We start from the raw sequence: 17,528 nt of genomic DNA, 5'->3' as shown, positions 1-17,528 counted from the left end.
CTGCTGAACACCCCTGTCCCAGCTTGTTTAATGAATATGCTCCTACTCACTTGGGTTTTTCCAAGGGCTCAGGCTCCTTTCGAGCTTTGCCTACGGGATTCTTCTCAGCTTCTTCTGCTGTGACTAAGTGAAACTCAGCTTCCACTTTGCCCTGGATCAGAGAGAGGATACATAAGCATCCAATCATGGGTTATTATAATTAAATCACAGCAGGATTCAGCTTGTGGAGAAATTATGAAACCAGCTGAGGGTGAAGGAATTTGATTAAAGAAAATAAGGTAAAGTCTTTGCAGATAAAGACAAAGCACAAAGGAAAACCCAAGCACCAAATTCTTGACATCCTTGGCTCAAGGACCATTAGGAAAGAGAGGTAGTATGTTTTCTTCCAGACCCATAAATATCTTTTCTGTTTCCTAAATTACAACATAATTCATCTGAGCAGACCTGTCTTCTATCTAGCACACGTCCTGGCAGAGCTGAACAGCCAAGCTGGAAGCTGTGCTGCTGGTTTGGACAAGGTGCAGTCCACCAGTGGGGGGAAATTCAGCCAGTCACAAGTGCTGGAGCAGTTGAGCTGTGGGGTCTCAGCCTGCTAAAGGGAGATGGCTAGAAATGAGATCTGTGTGCAGAAAATGTCATGTAGTCCTAGAGCTCTGTTCAGGCTAAAAGAATAGGGGTCTGGTGGGTGGATTCAGAGTCCATTTTCTTCATGGATGGCCAGAAGATGATACTCAGAGCTGTGACGAAAGGACAGCTTTGTTCAGCACCAACTTACTGATAATTTCTAGAATTCAGAAAAGTCATGATGGAGTATAACTGCTGGTTTACTGCTTGTTTTCATTGTGAAATGAAATAATGAAATAATGAAACCATTAAAGCTTGTTGAGTGACCAGTAAAATATTAGCACTTATAAAAGATCATGTCTGCTACACCTTGCAGTAGAAATATATAATCTGAGTTATTTGACTCTTAGTATCAACTGTAACTTCTGCTATAGAAGTTAGAGTTTCCTAAATATGGGTTAAATATTTCTTTTTCCCGTGTACTCACAGCAACAAATCTGTTGGTAATTCTGTCTGTCTTATGTTACAGAGATGTTCTCTCTTTTCCCTGTTCATCCAGGTACATTCTTCAGTACTATCTCCATTATAGATTTAATTAGGCCAAAGGAAAAAAAAAAGGCATTTTCAGAATTTTAAAGATTCCAGTAACAATTAAGAGTGGGTTAATCAAATCAGCTTCATAAAATCTGTGATGGATGAAAAACAGACAAATGGCTTTTTATGTATTTCTTATTTTCCTACCCCATACCTTTGTGGATATCAAAAACTAAAGTGTTAATCTATGGCCAGTGGTTGGGATTCAGCACAGAACTGGGCTGAAAGAAGGATGCAGACAAAAGGGATCATGTGGAAGACAAGGGGATCAAGGGATGAAAGTGAACTGGGACAAAGAGAATCAATTGTCTGAGAGTCGAGAAAATGGAGGTAAAGCAGGGATTTGCAAGTGGAGTCCATCCACTAAATCCATGGAAAGTACACAGTCACCTGCAATCAAAAGAAGGCAATGAACTTGTAGATGACACTTTTTATTAAAGCATTCTTCTTGCTGGAAGGGACAGAAGTATGAAGGAAGGGTGAGGTTTAGGAAAACCCTTGGAGAGTCAATAGAAGTCTAGAGGGGGACGGAGATCCCCTAAAAAAGGGCCAAAACAGGTGAATTGTAGAGGGCTATACTACAGGAAGGTAGCTTATAGCTCTTGGTCTGTGTCCTCACAGGGATCTGGATGGACCTAAAAGGACTCCAACCACACTAATCCCAGAACAGGGCTGCAGGGATGCCCAGGGTCAGATCCAAGCTCCCAAAGTGCTCTGTGGCCATGTGAGCACATCAGCTCGGGTTTTCCTTCACTAGCTTACTCTGCTTCATGCTCTGTTTCATGTAGACATGCCCCAAAGACCATGTGCAGAGTTAACTATTGGGGTGTCTAGATACATGCACTCCACCTGGGAAACAGAGGAGCAGAGCTGTCTTTCATTTACACTGAGGGTCCCTATACTGTTGTAACACTACAAAGGAGCCTTAAAGACAGGGAAAATGGAGAAGTTGTGTTAAACACTGAGAATTTCAGTATAGCTCCAGATTATACACAGAAAGCACTACAACATTATGAAGAGAAGCTGCAGCAGAAAACTGAGATAAATGGCTAGGTATGCACTGAGTGAGATTTACACCCTGCTAGAGGCTTCAGGCAAATGAAAATTTGTGTGGCAGCTTTTATGTTCTTCTTAGGATGATACTTCTAACATAACAAGTCTTGTAGAGTTTGGGGGAAGCTGTCATTGTCCTTTGCATTCCTTTGTACCAATTGTATATTGGCTTAGTGAGCACACTTCAACAGGAAGAGGGGACTGTGCTCTTTCTACTTGAGATGTGTCACTAGTTCCTTCACCCTGGTTGAAGTGAGAAATAAATAGAAAAGAAATAAATAAGCAGGTGAGATTCCTCCCAGGATTTCCTCAGCTGACATAAAGTTGGCTGGAAACACCTGATTTTCCACTCTACCCATCCAGTGTGCTGGAAGATGAACAGTGGAAGAAAGCAAAGAAAAAGTACAAAGTGTCTGGTTGCCTGGGATTATCTGAACCAAATCTATGGGGGACCACTGAAGCATTTGGAGGAGTCCTATGCATTGCCAGCGGTGGTTGTTCTTCAAAATTAGCACCTGTCTGTCTCAGGATCTCAGCAGAGCATATCAGCCCCAGAGAAAAGCTGTTCATCTGTAGTGAGCTGCCTACCGTGAGCTCCCCAGCCTTGATGAAAGGCCACCAGCCTCTGACACGCTTCTGCTGAAATATGGAGATCTTGTTTTCTTCACTTCCTGCCACAACCATGCCTAGGTCACAGCTCTTGGCTGTCTTCGCTGCTCGAGGGAACCCATTCAGGTTCAATTCAAGAGTGCCTGGAGGGAGAAGTAACGTGACAACACTCAGAAACCAGACAGATAGGAACGCATTCAAACGCAGCTTCCAGGTAAGATACATGGAGCAATGCAGCAGCTTGGGCCCGAGCTTCATAGGCGGGGATCTCTCTGTACCGTAAGCCATTCATCTGTATTGCCCTGGCATCGTCTCGTCTGAGTTCCTAAATATTCCTTCTCCAAGAAATGTGTAAGTTTGCAATGTGGTACTTCAGAGAAAGACAAGCAAAAGTTAGGTCTCAAACACCTCTTTGTACATATTTCTATAAAATACAGGTTTGGCAAGACCTCGGGGGAATTTCAGACAGATCCATTGCATACTTACCCAAGAAATCATCTGAAGAGAGTCTTTCAAAGTCTCAGCAGGTATTTTGCGCTCTGTCTTTTCCAAGGAAAATATGTTTTCTCTTTTACTAACCACCATTTGTTTCTCTGCTGGGAGATAGTAGAATGGGAACACAAAGCGCCAGTTGAAGTTTCCTTCTCCTGTCAAGGAGTTGTAATGTACGTCTGTCTCCTGCTTGTCCTCTTCCAGGCCCTTCATCCACCTATAGCAAGCACATAGTGGAATACATTGCTGTCACCGGGGGAGCTGGAGTTGTGATTGTCGTTATTCAGTTACAGGCCTGATAATTTACTAACCCCTCCCTAACCAGTATGAGGTAATACACCGTTCAGGACTGCGACACACAGTGACAGTCCTGGCTCGAGGATCTCAGCTACCTCTGAGCCATGCACAGGCTGCAGCAGTGGCCAGTGATGATCAAAATTTGAGAGTGAGAACATGATTTTTATTTAGATCAGACCCCAAAACACCAACTGGCCACTCACTATTGGCCAAGACATCTGTCTTGTTTGGGACTGGCAAAGACAGCATCATTCATTTATCCTGTATTCAACCTGTATTCGTGTTGCGTCACACTGATAAACTGTGTCAATGTCCCAAGACTGATTTAAGTGCTCAGTATTAGAGTCTAAACAATTTGCAGTTGTGGTTTGTGGGGTATAAATATGCTATAAATAAATAAACCAGTCTCCCTGTTTTTTCTTGTGACTTCCTCTTGATTTCTGCCGCAGTGTGCACAACATCTGATGTTCAATGCCTTGTTACAAAAGGACGACACTTTCCTAAACATAATATTCTCTTCTGAAGAGCTCCACTGAGGTAATGATCCAGCTAGGTATGGTTTAGTTCTGAAGATGATTTATCACAGCTTGAGTCAAGATTAGCATTTTTGCACTGCATCCAAAGAGTGGCTTTTCCCCTGCAAGCCTCATTATTTCAAAAAGGAATTGGGAAAAACAATAACAATCCCAAGCATGGCACTGCCCCCTGTGCAAATCCATGCCTGGTGACAGATGCAGTGCCACGTGCAGTGTCTGAACATAATGAGATTTTTGTCTTCGTCATTAAGGCACAGAAGCAAAAAGTTATCCACTCCTGGCTTTCCCTGTCAGACTGCTCTGGCATTGATAGTGATGGCCTCATGTTATCACACAGCTCGACACAAAGGGTGGCTCCCTATTTATTTCCTCAATTTTGCGCTCTCAGAGCTACTCTGCCACTGCTCTGAACACGTTCGTTTATTGCTAAGTTGGATATGTCTGCATGAACATCAGTGATTTCAGAGTAGCTTCTCTCAGGGAACTGCAAGGGGAGGTTTGCTCAGCCAGTGTGTGCAATAACTGCACTTGCAGCACACTGGGGGCCATACGGTTGTGTTTGTGCATGCTTCACTTGGGCTAATATCACCTGCTCCAAAAGAGTGCTACCACTCATGGTGCCCCACACAGCTTGGTCAGAGGTAAAGAAAATTTCCCTGGTAAAATGCATGTAAACATACCCTACACAGGAGTAAGAGCTGCTACCAGACTGCCCTGTCCTTATGCTTACTTTGGATCTCTTACTATGTTCATGTGATTTTCAGAACCTGCGAAGTGGAAAACATCCTCCCTTCCCTGCTCCGTCAGTCCCAGTGCTCCCTCCTCCAGCTCTTTGCATTTGGTCATTGGCAATACTGCAACAGCTTTTTAGGGAAATTCATTTTTCCATATGCCTAGCTCTCTACAAATTCAGATTTTTCCAGGACTCCACAATGACACAATTAATATCGGCGTATTAATCTCACTCTCTAGCAGTGGAAACACAGCAAGAAATCTAAGACCAGTCTCGCACCTGAGATTTCCAATACTTACTACTGCCAATTATGCCATAATTTCCCCCCACCCCTCTCTGGTACTTGTATTCAAATCCTGCTCAGAAGCAGGAGGTGAAAAGCAGTACTCCAAAACAGGCAAGTAATTTTAAGAAGTAACCTGCTACAATCTCAGAAAAGAGCTGGTTTGAGTGTCAAGCTTCCCTTTCACTCTCTCTCTTTTAATTTTATTTATGTGATATGGTTTACTGATTATCCCAGTAACATCTCTGAAGCTGTGACAGAAGTTTTGTCTGCAGCGGGAAGGAGATGGAGAGCAGAAAGTGCCCACATGATATTCTCCCCAGCATGACCATGGTCTTTCACCTACACATGCTCCCCTCATGAGGTTAGAAAATATTTCCAATAGAAATAGTCTGGCAAACACCTGCTTTCTTGTTTCCAGTATGGTCATAATTACCTTTTCCCTGATTATGTCAAACCTCTCAGCATCTGTGTAAGCTCTTACAGATCAAGTTCTGCAAGTGTTTGATCCCTGTTTGCTAAACTGTGGGCTTGGTTCTCTTCTTGTGCCATCTCTGCCTGAGCGGGAAGTAACGACTAGTGTCATTTTACAGTTACTTGATTTTAAGAGGGAAAAAAAAAAAAAAAGAAGCGGTATCCAATATAGGTGAGTAATTTGGGTAGGCATTTAGAGCAAAGTGCCAAGGTCACAGAAATAGCTTATCAGATATTCTCACAACATAATTTTTTCATCTGATTTTTGAATGAAATACCGCATGTTCTTTCGAAGACAAGTCCTGAAGAACTTACCCTTTTACATAGATATCACTTGATTTTTGTCCCGTGAAGATATTTTCATCTTCTAGAATTACATCCTCTGTATTCCAGATTATTACCCTCAGTTCATAGCTGAAAAAGAAAAGAAAGTAGCCCTGTGTATACTCAAGCTCTGGTCAGACATATCAAATCACGCTTTCATAAAGTGAGAAATGTTGTATTTCTCTTAAACTCTTAAAATAGCATCAGCCTCAGGCCTCTTCTGTTTACAAGAGTCTAGTGATAGAGTGGGGATGGTGGCTCCTCTCAGCCCTTGGAGCATGCCGGATGACAGCGGGGTCACTGCCAGCTTTGGAGGGATGGAAAATTCCTTGCTTTTTATGTGCCTGTTCCTTTTAACTCTTTTCACAAAAATGCTGCAGTGAAACAAGGCAAAGTTGATCTGAACAACATCATCAGAGCAGTCTCTAAAGCAGTGAGCAGCTTGCTAATAAAAACCAGAGCTCCCTGGGAGGTGCTTTTCAGAAGAAATGCCTAAAAACTTTGTACTTGGTGCAATCCAGTGCATTAAAAGGGAAGAGAAGCACTGTTTAGAGATCTTTTCAGTTAAACAAGTGCAATCATTTTTAGAAGCAACAGTAAAAGGAATTAAAGCTTTCCCATACTCTCCACTCCCTATATATAGACATTCATGGTGGCCATCCAAAGCTCTAGAAGCTTGAACTGAAATACAGATGTTGCAGGTGACATAAAAAATTGATACTCAAAAATTTAGGTATGCCTTGAGTCATTATATGAACAGCAAAATAAAAAAAAAAAAAACCACTATGTTTGAGAACACCAACATACGATTTTTCTGTTATGACATGTGTTGTCTTGGAAATAGCCTCGATCTCAGGTGTGAAATAGTTTGCCCCCAAAGTTACCAGATACCCTAGGTCATGGAGTTCTTAAGCAGATGTTGACCATGAAAACCAAGCCTCTGCACTCGCCAAAGAAACTTTCATCTGCAATGCTCTGTCAGCTCCTTGTTCAGTCGAAGATCATCAACAAGAAATGTTTTCACAAAGTGTTTGAAGTCTTATGGAGCCTGGAGCCTGTTTTGCTGCAGCAAATATGCATTTCTCAGCAAAATATGTAACTCGTGTTTGCATGTTTACTTTCTTTCTCATAATTAATGGTTTGACAATATTTTCCGTGTTTTTGTAGACTACAAAATGGCAGCAACAATTTGGTTTTTTTGGGTATGATTAATTTTAAATCTTTTTGGATTGGAAAATGTTTATTGTTAAGGAGCTTTATAGAAAGTTCTGGTCTGAAAAAAGTAATTTAAAAGTACATAGACTCTTATTTTTGTCAAATCTTGGCTTTTGTAAAAGGAAAGGAAAAGAAACAAGTTTTTATTACATTGTTTCTTGTTCAAACATAAATAATACAGGAATAGTACCTGATGCTGCTTCAGACATAAAATTCTCAGGAAAGGCCTTGCTAAAATATTAGAATAAAGCTGATACAGGATGGGCTGAGAACTCGTTTTTGTGTTTCATTTACAAACATTCAATTAGCTTGAAGAACTATGTATAGTGTTGCATATAAAGCAGCATAATTATCTGTGTGAAATTTGACAGAAGGTTATTCCAAATGCATCTCTCCTATCTGTTGCTGCTTTATGTGTTTCTTGATCTTATATTTGAATTAAGTGCTGGAAATCCAATAGGTGTAATACTTTTGCATCAGATTAAAGATCTCAGCCAGGGTCAAGTAAGTTATCTAGCTGAAAGAGGCAGTGAAACCAGAATTACTTCTTTCAGCTCAACAAGTGGATGATAACATCAGAATTATTAAGGGACTCTTGCGTCTAGCCACCTGCAATGTCTATATGAAAAAGGGATATCTTTATAAAAGAGGTGTGTGATAGCCCTTGATGAAAAAAACACCAACAGTTCTTTGAGCTGTTTAGTGGAGGAGACCAAACTAGATGCTCTCCTTTGACTTGAAGTCATGTGAACTGACGAAAACTTTTCTCAGGATCACAGAGGTTTGTTATGATAGTTCTTTTTATAGTTCTGTCCAGACACTTAAGAAAGACTTGGTCTTTGAAGACTAATGCTACTGTGCTGGGAGGAAAGCATAGAGTATTACCCTTTGGGTTTTCTTGGTGAAATGTCCACTGGAGGTCCTGGCAGAGGCATATCTTTAGGAAACATGTCGACCCACATCTGTACACGACCCTTGAAAACAAAGAGATAAACATGTCTGTAACCCTATTTTAAAGAGACTTTAAAAGGCTTTAAATGTAGTTCTGACATCCAAAACCATTTCCTCTATAAGCACCGCCCAGCTCACTATCCTGTAACTATGATTTCATCGATAAACTTACTATATAATATTTTTTTTCATACACATATTCTACCAATCTCTCAGGAATTTGGTGAAGTTGGAATTGAGCTCAAACATTCAAGGTAAAATCCATATAAAAATAGTATGTGATGAAAGGAAAAAAAAGAAGCCCAAATACAAGCAGAGTTTGTGTTAACTCAATAAACTAAAGCATTTAAAAGAATGAAAATATGCAGTCACACCTTGTGTGATTACTGTGTATTTGGGTAACTCGCTGTATACATACATGTGTGACAATTTCCAGGTTGATACTGTACAAAATCTCACGTATGGTACAACATTTGGATGCTGTCTCTGAAAGTTTGCAGGTACAAATAGAAACCACAGTATCTGGAGGAAAGGAAAACTGCTCTTGGGTCTACCATCTCTAAGTTACTCTACCTGTTCCATGCCTGGCTTATCCTTATGGTAGAGCGGCCGAGTCTCAATGTGCTCTGGGACCAGTTTGTATCCAGCTCCAGGGATTTCTTCCCAAGCATGTAAAACCTTTAAGGAGAGATGTTCATACGATTCAACTGGCTCCTCTATAGGAAAGAGTAAAACAAAAAGAACCAAGAGAGCTGAATTATAATGTTGAACCCCTTGGTAATATGTTCCATTAATTATTAAAGACGGTCATTAAAAATCTGCTTGAGTTAAAAGGAAGGTTTTACGTATCCCAGCTAAGTAAAGAAGGGTCTTGAAATGCATTTAATTCTTGTAAATAAGGGTACCCACCAGCGTAACCGGAAGATTAGCACTTAGGCAGTAGTTTATTTATAAAACACAGTGAATCATTTCACTATTACAGCAGCAGTTCCTAACAGGAAGATGGAAGAAACTTGTGAACTACTCTTTTTACAGAAAATTGCAAATGTGAGGCTTTTCTACAGTTCACGAAAGACAAGGAGACTTGGATTTTGATGGAGCTGACAGTAAATAGGCACTAGGAGTTATATCTACACCTCAGTTTGCCTTGTGATGGCAACAGCAAAGACTCCCCTGGAGAACTGAATCACACCTCAAAGGAAGAGGGTTGACGTCCATGGGCAAGAACATGTCACCTCCTAACCAGCTCAGCTTGGCCACTGGAGGAAGGGAGACCCCAGAGAATGGCACCTAAAGGAAGGACCAGTGCTAATATTGAAGGTAGGGTGGATATTGGAAAGCAGAGGAAGCCTTTTGAGCTGTTGAGCTTCTCTTTCATAGAATCATAGAATCATTAAGGTTGGAAAAGACCTCTAAGATCATCGAGTCCAACCGTTAACCCAACACTACCATACCCACTAAACCATGTCCCTAAGCACCTCATCAACACGTCTTTTAAATACTTCCAGGAATGGTGACTCAACCACTTCCCTGGGCAGCCTGTTCCAAGGCCTGACCACTCTTTCAGTAAAGAAGTTTTTCCCAATGTCCAATCTAAACCTCCCTTGGCGCAACTTGAGGCCATTTCCTCCCTTTTTGTGTGGGCTCCCCACAAAAGGAAGTCAGACTTTTGAAGGGGCATGTCTTCTAGATTAGTAGAGGAGTACCCAAGTGAGAAGAAAGTTAAGACTTCTTTCTGTCAGCAAACAGTTAGCACTTTTCTATAGTGTTGCTATCCCTGAGTTGCTAGTAGGAGACAAAAGATTTGTTCGGGATTTAAACAGTAGGTATTAAACCCTTCCTAATGGCTCAGAGAGGGAGGAAGGATGACCATGTGGTTATGAGTCGTACTTCCCTCCTGTGCACTGTCATGTGTTTGAGATGAGATGTATTTCATCTAATTTTAGCCAGCTAAAAGCAAGGTCTTTAGCCTGAGCTATTCAGTCAGGCAGCCTCAATAGCAAGGACAGGTTGTCCCATGATAACCCATATCCTCTCTCAGGCACCTTTCTAAAGATTGTTTTCACCCTCTGAAGGTGCTTATTTCTTCCCATTGGCTACAGGTAGTCCTAGACTTGGGCTAGATGATTGTTGTAGGTCCCTTCCAACTGAACTATTCTATTCTATTCTATTCTGTTCTGTTCTGTTCTAACTTCTATGGTCCTAGAGCAAAGTTAAATTATTCTTTCCCTCACAGTTTAAAGCTGGATGTAAGGCCCACAAGTATAATTTTCTCCGCCTGTAAAGTGGAAATGGTACTGCTCCCCCTTTTCAGTACTTCTCTATAGCTCTAATATGTGGTCTTTGTTAGTTTTATAGACCCAAATGATGACCAGCACTGGAACCCAGCAGGAAATAAGGACCCAGATGTACTTGTCAGAACAGTGGTCTGGATAAGGATCATGCAGAAGACTGCATGCTGTAAACTGTTTCTTTATAACATGTTGAAAAACTTGTGTACATAAGTACTTTGGATTTTGCCATCTGGTTCTGTATTTCCTTGCTTTTGGTTTCCATCATCTTGCCTGATGTTGGTTTGTCTGAAGCTCATTTTAGTGAACCATAGTTTTGATCAAGAGATCCTGTTGCTGGCAGTCTCACTCAGTCATCTGCTAGTGAGGAAAACAAACTGCAATACTGGAGTCATAAATCTCCTTCAGGCCAAGAAACCAAAAATGGATCAACTCTTCTCCCTTCAACCTACCTGAGCAGCCTTCCACTCAAGCTGTGAGCTATATTTTGTAGCTGTCGAGGGGAATTTGCTCAAAGACGAATAAACACAGATAAGGGAGTAGAGGTTCCCCTACACTGCCACAGCGTCCACTACTGTCTCCAAGATCAGCTCCTTTTGCTCCCCCTTGAAAGTCTCCATCCTCACACCTCTTTTCCTTACCCTAAGTATAAAACTGAATCATAGAATGGTTTGGTTTGGAAGGGACCTTCAAAGATCATCTCATCCAATCCCCCTGCCATGGGCACGGACATCTTTCATTGATAGCTCTGTCCCACCCCACCCCTGTGTGATATGGACACTCAGCTTCCTGGTAGCTTTGCCCTCTTTTTAATCTGGGAGCTCTGAAAGCAAGTTCTGTCCTGCCCTCTGGATTCATGGACCCCACAGATACCTGGATTTACACAGCGCTGTGTTAGTGCTTCAGAAGAGCAGTCAAAGTGATAATGATCAAGAGGAAGAAAAAACGAACAGAGAGGAAAGCCAGGTAGGTAAGGTAGGACTGGCAGGTAAGTGGCCTGGAACCTAACTGTGGTCAAACAGAGGACTTGTCTGACTTGAGTAACTCACTTCACATCTGTATTTCCCTCCCCCCTTCTTCTCACTTCTTGGCTCTGTCTACACCAGTGTTTTAGTTTAGACAGGGAATGCATTTAAAAGACTCTCCCTGATTTCCCATTCTTTGATTTGCTGTGTGGAAGGATCTCAGAGCATGCAAGCTGCACTCCTTTCAGATGAAACTAAGCCAGAACACATGTTCCAAGAGGGTCCCCTGCACTCCAACCAATCCTGGGCATCCCATTCTTGGGATCAGGCAGGAGCTAGTCCAAAGAATCCCCCAACACCTACCGTGGGGATGTCAGGTCATCAGCAATAACTGTCTCACCCTACAGATTCTCTGCAATTAAGCTACAGTAATAGCTAATATAGACACAGCCTTCATCACGCAGCTATACAAGTATTTCAAAGCAGAGACAGATTCCAGTAATCTGACTTTAGAGTGCATAGCACAACAGGGCCCCAGCTTGGGCAGCCTTTTGGTACTGCTCCAATGCAGTTGAAGAATGATGAACTACTTCATTACCGTTCTCATCTTCTGTGAAGACTGTCTGTCCCTTAAAGACTTCTGTTCCTACTTGTATCTCCCCCGGCCGCATGAAGGGTCCACTTATTCTGTAGTCCTTACACAGCTTAGTGAGGATCTCGCTTGGCTTGGTTGCATCTCTCCACGCATTGTACCCTTCTCTGCAAGGAGGGAACAGAGAGTGAAAAGAAAGGGTGATATTTTACTTTAGCAAAGCATACTGGCAAATCAGGACTTCCCATGCAGAGATTCACTTCGTGGTCAGTGACCCTGACATCCGCTCAGCCAAACTTTTCCTTTGAATTGTCCAGCACTACTTCTTATGCTCAGGTACTGGGGCCACTCACTCTTTTCTCGTAAAACACAGGAGAAGTTGAGGCAACCTTACCCACAGGTTAGATAAAGTAGTCCGGGCATTGGCATGCTCCCCAAGAGGAAAAGGACCAGAGCTCACTCCCTGTTCTACCTAAAGGATTCAAGTCTACATGTTCTACCCGTATTTAAGGAGAAGTGTTCTGCAGCTCCCACATGCAGAGGAGAAGCTGAGATTATCTGGGACCTGGAACAAGCACATAAAGAAATACCTCACACTGGAGACTGAGCTGGCAAGGGAAGTCTTGGGGTTTGGTCTGTGCTCCTGGAGTGCTTTTTTACATTGTCCACCCTTTGTTTGTAGATAAAATAGAGAAACAATCATAGGAGAAGAACTCCAAACCCACATCTCCCAGGTTAGTGCCCCACCCCAGGGCAATGGAGTTATTTTAGTTTGACTTTCTCTGCATTAATTAATCTTTGTGCACAACATCCTTGAGAGTGCAGCCATATGACAGGGACCAGGAGCTCAGCACCACCACCCTGTGACTCACCGCTGTTACAGAGGCCATGCCAGCAGCCCCGCTCTGCTCCCGCTCCCCCCAGTGCCATACCAGTCCCACCGGCCTTCCTGCAATCACTCCAGTTGCAGCTGAATACTGGAGAGCAGAGCAGAACCCTGTCATAACTTCTCTGACAGATTTTTTTCCATTTGCCCTTCATGCCTGTCCAAAGGCAGTTTATCAAGCAGATATGTTATACATAGGCTGTTTATTATCTAAAATACTTGGTGAACAAACAGTGTTGTTAATTTTAAAATATCCCCTTCCTACTGAGGCTGGCAGCTACCCAAAGCCACTGCCAAGCTCTTTGGTGAAATTTAATTAAAATCCCTCCTGTGACACTTTTGGGCTGGAGAAAGCATAATATTTAGCCACATTTGGAATTTCTCCTTCAAGTCAAGTCATTCACTGTGTGCTGCTCTCTGTTGCTGTCTGAAGAGGTACTTACATTTCATATTGACTTTGTAATCCACAGGTAGCTCGATGCCTGCTGTAGAAACGATTTTCCAAATCAATTTTAGTCTCTCCAATGAGATCATCTGTTCCCACGAAGTCATGGTCGTAGATGAGGACTGTGAGCAAGGAATCCTTGGGGAATGTAGCTTGGATTTCAAATGATCTACAGCAAAAATTGAGACCTACGTGCAGTCAAATCAGTTTTGAAGCCTAAAAGACTAAGTTAATGAATACTGTGCAAGCAGCATGTGGACAGTGTCTCTTCTAATAGCAGTGGGGTTTTTTGGTAGTGTTTTTTGTTTCAATGAAATATCTGAACATACTGGAAACACACAGTACAAAAGTATTTCCTGTCTCCTGCTTCTCTACCACCCTCTGTACAGTTCTAAGATTGTTTCTACCTACAGTAGACAGAGCAATGGGACAGAGCTGGTCAGCTGCAATGATTTATCCTGAATCCAATAGAGGTGGAAGTATGGAAATTACAAGGCTAACAAAGTTGTATGTAAGAGTTCTCACATGCTTTTCAGAACCCCTGAAAGGCACATCTGAGTCTTTTCTGTTTTCTTCCAAAAGCTCCAGGTTAAATATTGAATACAGGAATCTGGGGGCACCCAACAAAATGGTCAGGCAAAAGCTTTAAACAAGTCTCAAAAGAGCAAAGATCAGAACTCTCTTTTCACTTAGTGCATTTTTCAGGGATAGGAATTGTTATCGTTGAGATGTTTAGGGAAGCTGAAAATAGAAAAGTGAATTTAAATTAGTGAAGACAGGACATCCTCATCAGCACAACACTGGCTCCAGATTTCTCCAAAGCACAGGGAAAACTGAGCTCTGTCTCCTGAAGGATGAGTTTTGTCCTTTTTCTCAAAGTGGCCAAAGTCAATTTTGTAGCAACAGCAGAGCAGTTTTTGGAGGAGAAAGGGGTTTGGGAATGGTCTGGGATTGCTAGAGGTTGATGATGCCATGCTGACCAGGGCTTCCAGGACAACGAGAGGTGGTTACTATGACTGACGCTACTTCTGCGAAGGAGTTGCTGCTGGTCCAGTCACCCCAGTGTTGCCACTGGCAGCAGCAGCAAGGGCTATCCAAATGAACAGCCCATTCCTAACCTTGTGTAAAACAAACACAGTGGCCGTTTCCCATTCCATCTATATGCGTCTATAGTGGCTGTGCTTGATGGTTTATCATAATGATGGTTCAGTTGCAACCTCTATTAAGGAAGAGCTTAAATCACAGAAACTGAGATGGCATGTATGGAGGGACGACTCTGTTCTTGTCTTTTCTCCTTACACTTTTTTCTTTAAGTCTCAGCTTTTGCAGACAGGACCCTGGCCAAGGGGGCTTTCAGTCCAACATAGTATACTTTCTCTGTCTTAAAGTTCTTATAGAATAATTCCATCCCAATGCAAAACATTTTCAATCTTCTTAAAACAGGGAAACTTACTGGCAAAACCCCACAGCTGTTAGCATTAACAATATAAATAAGTATAAAGCACTGATAATACAAAGTTGATGTTTACTGACAGCTTGCCCCTGACTCCCCCATTCAGAAGGCTGTGTGGGTTCAAAAAACAAGTTTTTTTGTTCTAGTCCTAAAATTATGAGATTTATTTGGAACTCTATTCAACCTGAAATAGCAACAAAGATTGTGAAATCACACTTTACTGCGCTGATATTTGTTTCACTTTAAGCTTAACAATTGCATTAATTTGCACAGACAAGATCATTTGTTGCCTCATTTCCTCTCATGCATCATTTTGCAAAACCTCTCACAGACTGAATTCCGTGATGTGTTTTGACTGGTATGAAAATGAAATAATTTACAATCATACAGGGTGACACCAATTATCAACATTTTAACCAGTAGAATTACAAAACAGGCAGAAATCAGCATACAACAAACACTTTGTAATAGTAACAGCAATAGTGGTGGCAAGTGATAAAGCAGAAATCACCCCTGAATAAGAAAATGAACCATCACTGACCTTCCAAATACTGGGTTTAGCTGCTTGGGGATGTAGTTTTCCCTGTCTTTAATTTCTGTGTTGCCCAGTCTCAGCACAATGTAGGGATCTGACTTGCCATCTGGATCAGCTGGGCTGAGGTTAAACGCCTGTTAGGAAGAAAGACTGTGTCCTCAAGAAGACTGCTTAAATGCAGCATGGTCACAACACAGGACCATGGGTTTCCTGCCCAGTCCTGGGTGTTTTGGAAGTGCAGGGACTTTGCTTGCCTCGTAATATAAAATTTAGCATTTAGCTTTGCGGGCTGCTGGGAAAAGATGATCTGGAGGAGAAGAGAGTTTGCAAAGGTGGAGCTGATGTAAGTGTTGTCCCACCACTAAGATGGAAAAAGAGATGAGCAGGAGAGGCAACGCTGAGGAAGAAGCTGGCTGCACAAGTACATGTAGGATTCAGGAAAGGGTTCCCAAAAATATTGACCCAGATCCTTGAACAGTGCATAACAACTCTTCAGACTGTATTTATGAGATGGCTTTGAAGTCTTTATATTCAGGAAATAAAGCAATCTCTTCCTATTCTTCTCTTCTGCTTTGTTTGCCATTGTCTCTTCGCATGCCATTCTTCCTCTCTTAGATCACCTGCAACTCTCTTGTTTCTCTGAAATACCAGCTCCTTCTACCCCTTTTACTTCTCACATCATGCTCTCTCATCATCTTGTCCTCTATATTTCTACCTCTTTCTCCACCCCGTAACTTATTGACAACATCTACCACTTTGATTATATGCAATTCACAGCCCTCAAAAAATATGCTGCCATTTCCCCCTTACTGCAGTTTTGTTTAAATGTGTGTCATTTTGAAACAACTCTACTGATTAAAACTGGCTGCATTTGCATAATGTGGCTGGAACAAGCTGCCCATATTATGTCAGTTATGTCTCTAGCCCTTTGAGTTCGAAGTAAAATGATTCTCCAGTCTTGTGATTTATCATGAGGAATATGTAACATTTTCTACTCTGAACACCCATTTCTACAACATGAAACATTGTCTGGAATATGACCAAAAAAAATTCTACCACACGGATGAGGATTTTCACAAACTTCACTGCAAAGTCACTGGAGGTAAACTGAGTTGAAAAGAAATGTCCAAGTTATTTCAGGGTTAAAAGAACATCTGTCTACTTACTGCCACAATATAAACCCTGATGAGGACTTTGATGGAGTAGTTTGGTGGTATCCCTTGCAGAATGCGGGGCTGCCCTCTGTCCAGCAAGCTGCCATCCTCAGGACTTGGGTAAATGCAGAAGGAGCCCTGGTAATACACTGTCTTTTACCTCCCTCGAAAACAGATCAAGTGCAATACAAAAAGAACCCTTTGAACGCAAACAAAACATCATTCACGCAGCCTGCGTTGCAACACATACATATACACAACACATTTTATGGTACCACTCAAAGGGAACACAGGCTTCAGTGCTCTAAACATCATCTTTTAAAATGTCTTTGCTCTATAAAATGGTACTACCATCACATCTAGATGATTGCAAGAAGTACTTGCATGCTCTTAGCTCTCTGTTCTATTATTTAACGGACTAACACCTGCCGATGTTCTAAATCTAGTTTTCTTAGTATTAATATTCTAAAAATAATATTTTGCCCTTAACTGTATATTTAAAAATTGGTAATTCCACTGGGTTAGTTTCACAACAGTGTGACTGGAATCCAACTGTATTTCTGCAGCCACAACTCATATAAATCAATATTGACTCATGCTGCTGAGTAGCTCATACTGCCTGAAAGCAACTAGCAAATAATTTGAACAGAAATTTGCATTGCAAACTAATTGAGGTATCAATGAGTTTAATCAGTTCCTCTAAACTACAAAATGCCTGAAATCCTACTAACATTATTCATGCTTCGAACTGCATTTTCAGATTGCTTAATGGTGCCCTGGATCAGGCGGTACAATTGCTTCCAACTGGAGTAGCTGTAAGGGCCTCCATTTAAATTACTGAACATTACATATAAGGTGCTGTAACTGGTAGTGCAGTAATAAAGTTGCATTAGCGGAATCTGGACTACATAATATATCTCTTCTTCCCCTTCTGTGATTTAAAACTTTTTTGTAATTCCTTGTTTCAAAACAACGGTGAACACCTGGTGCTGGATGCTGCTTTTATCCATCAGATAATGGGAAAGGAAAAATATGACTCTAGATCCAATAAAAGAGATAATTCTATTTACAACAGACAGTCA

At 41.7% G+C, this 17,528-nt stretch overlaps 1 protein-coding gene across 1 annotated transcript in view; it reads right to left on the bottom strand.

The window, feature by feature from the left end:
- Positions 1–50: 50 nt before the first annotated feature.
- The window catches only part of LOC104076797 (fer-1-like protein 6), a gene marked incomplete at both ends in the record, with an annotated part of 61,917 nt that continues 44,439 nt past the window's right edge, over positions 51–17,528 (bottom strand). Inside the window, 11 exon segments of the mRNA XM_009577798.1 lie at positions 51–151; positions 2,800–2,963; positions 3,307–3,342; positions 3,345–3,529; positions 5,951–6,049; positions 8,060–8,148; positions 8,699–8,841; positions 11,980–12,140; positions 13,303–13,473; positions 15,299–15,426; positions 16,459–16,584. Coding sequence (XP_009576093.1) covers positions 51–151; positions 2,800–2,963; positions 3,307–3,342; positions 3,345–3,529; positions 5,951–6,049; positions 8,060–8,148; positions 8,699–8,841; positions 11,980–12,140; positions 13,303–13,473; positions 15,299–15,426; positions 16,459–16,584 — 1,403 coding nt within the window.

This window comes from Fulmarus glacialis, unplaced genomic scaffold (assembly GCF_000690835.1).
Source record: "Fulmarus glacialis isolate BGI_N327 unplaced genomic scaffold, ASM69083v1 scaffold6005, whole genome shotgun sequence".
NCBI lineage: Eukaryota > Metazoa > Chordata > Aves > Procellariiformes > Procellariidae > Fulmarus > Fulmarus glacialis.
This window is presented reverse-complemented; position numbering and strand designations above follow the sequence as displayed.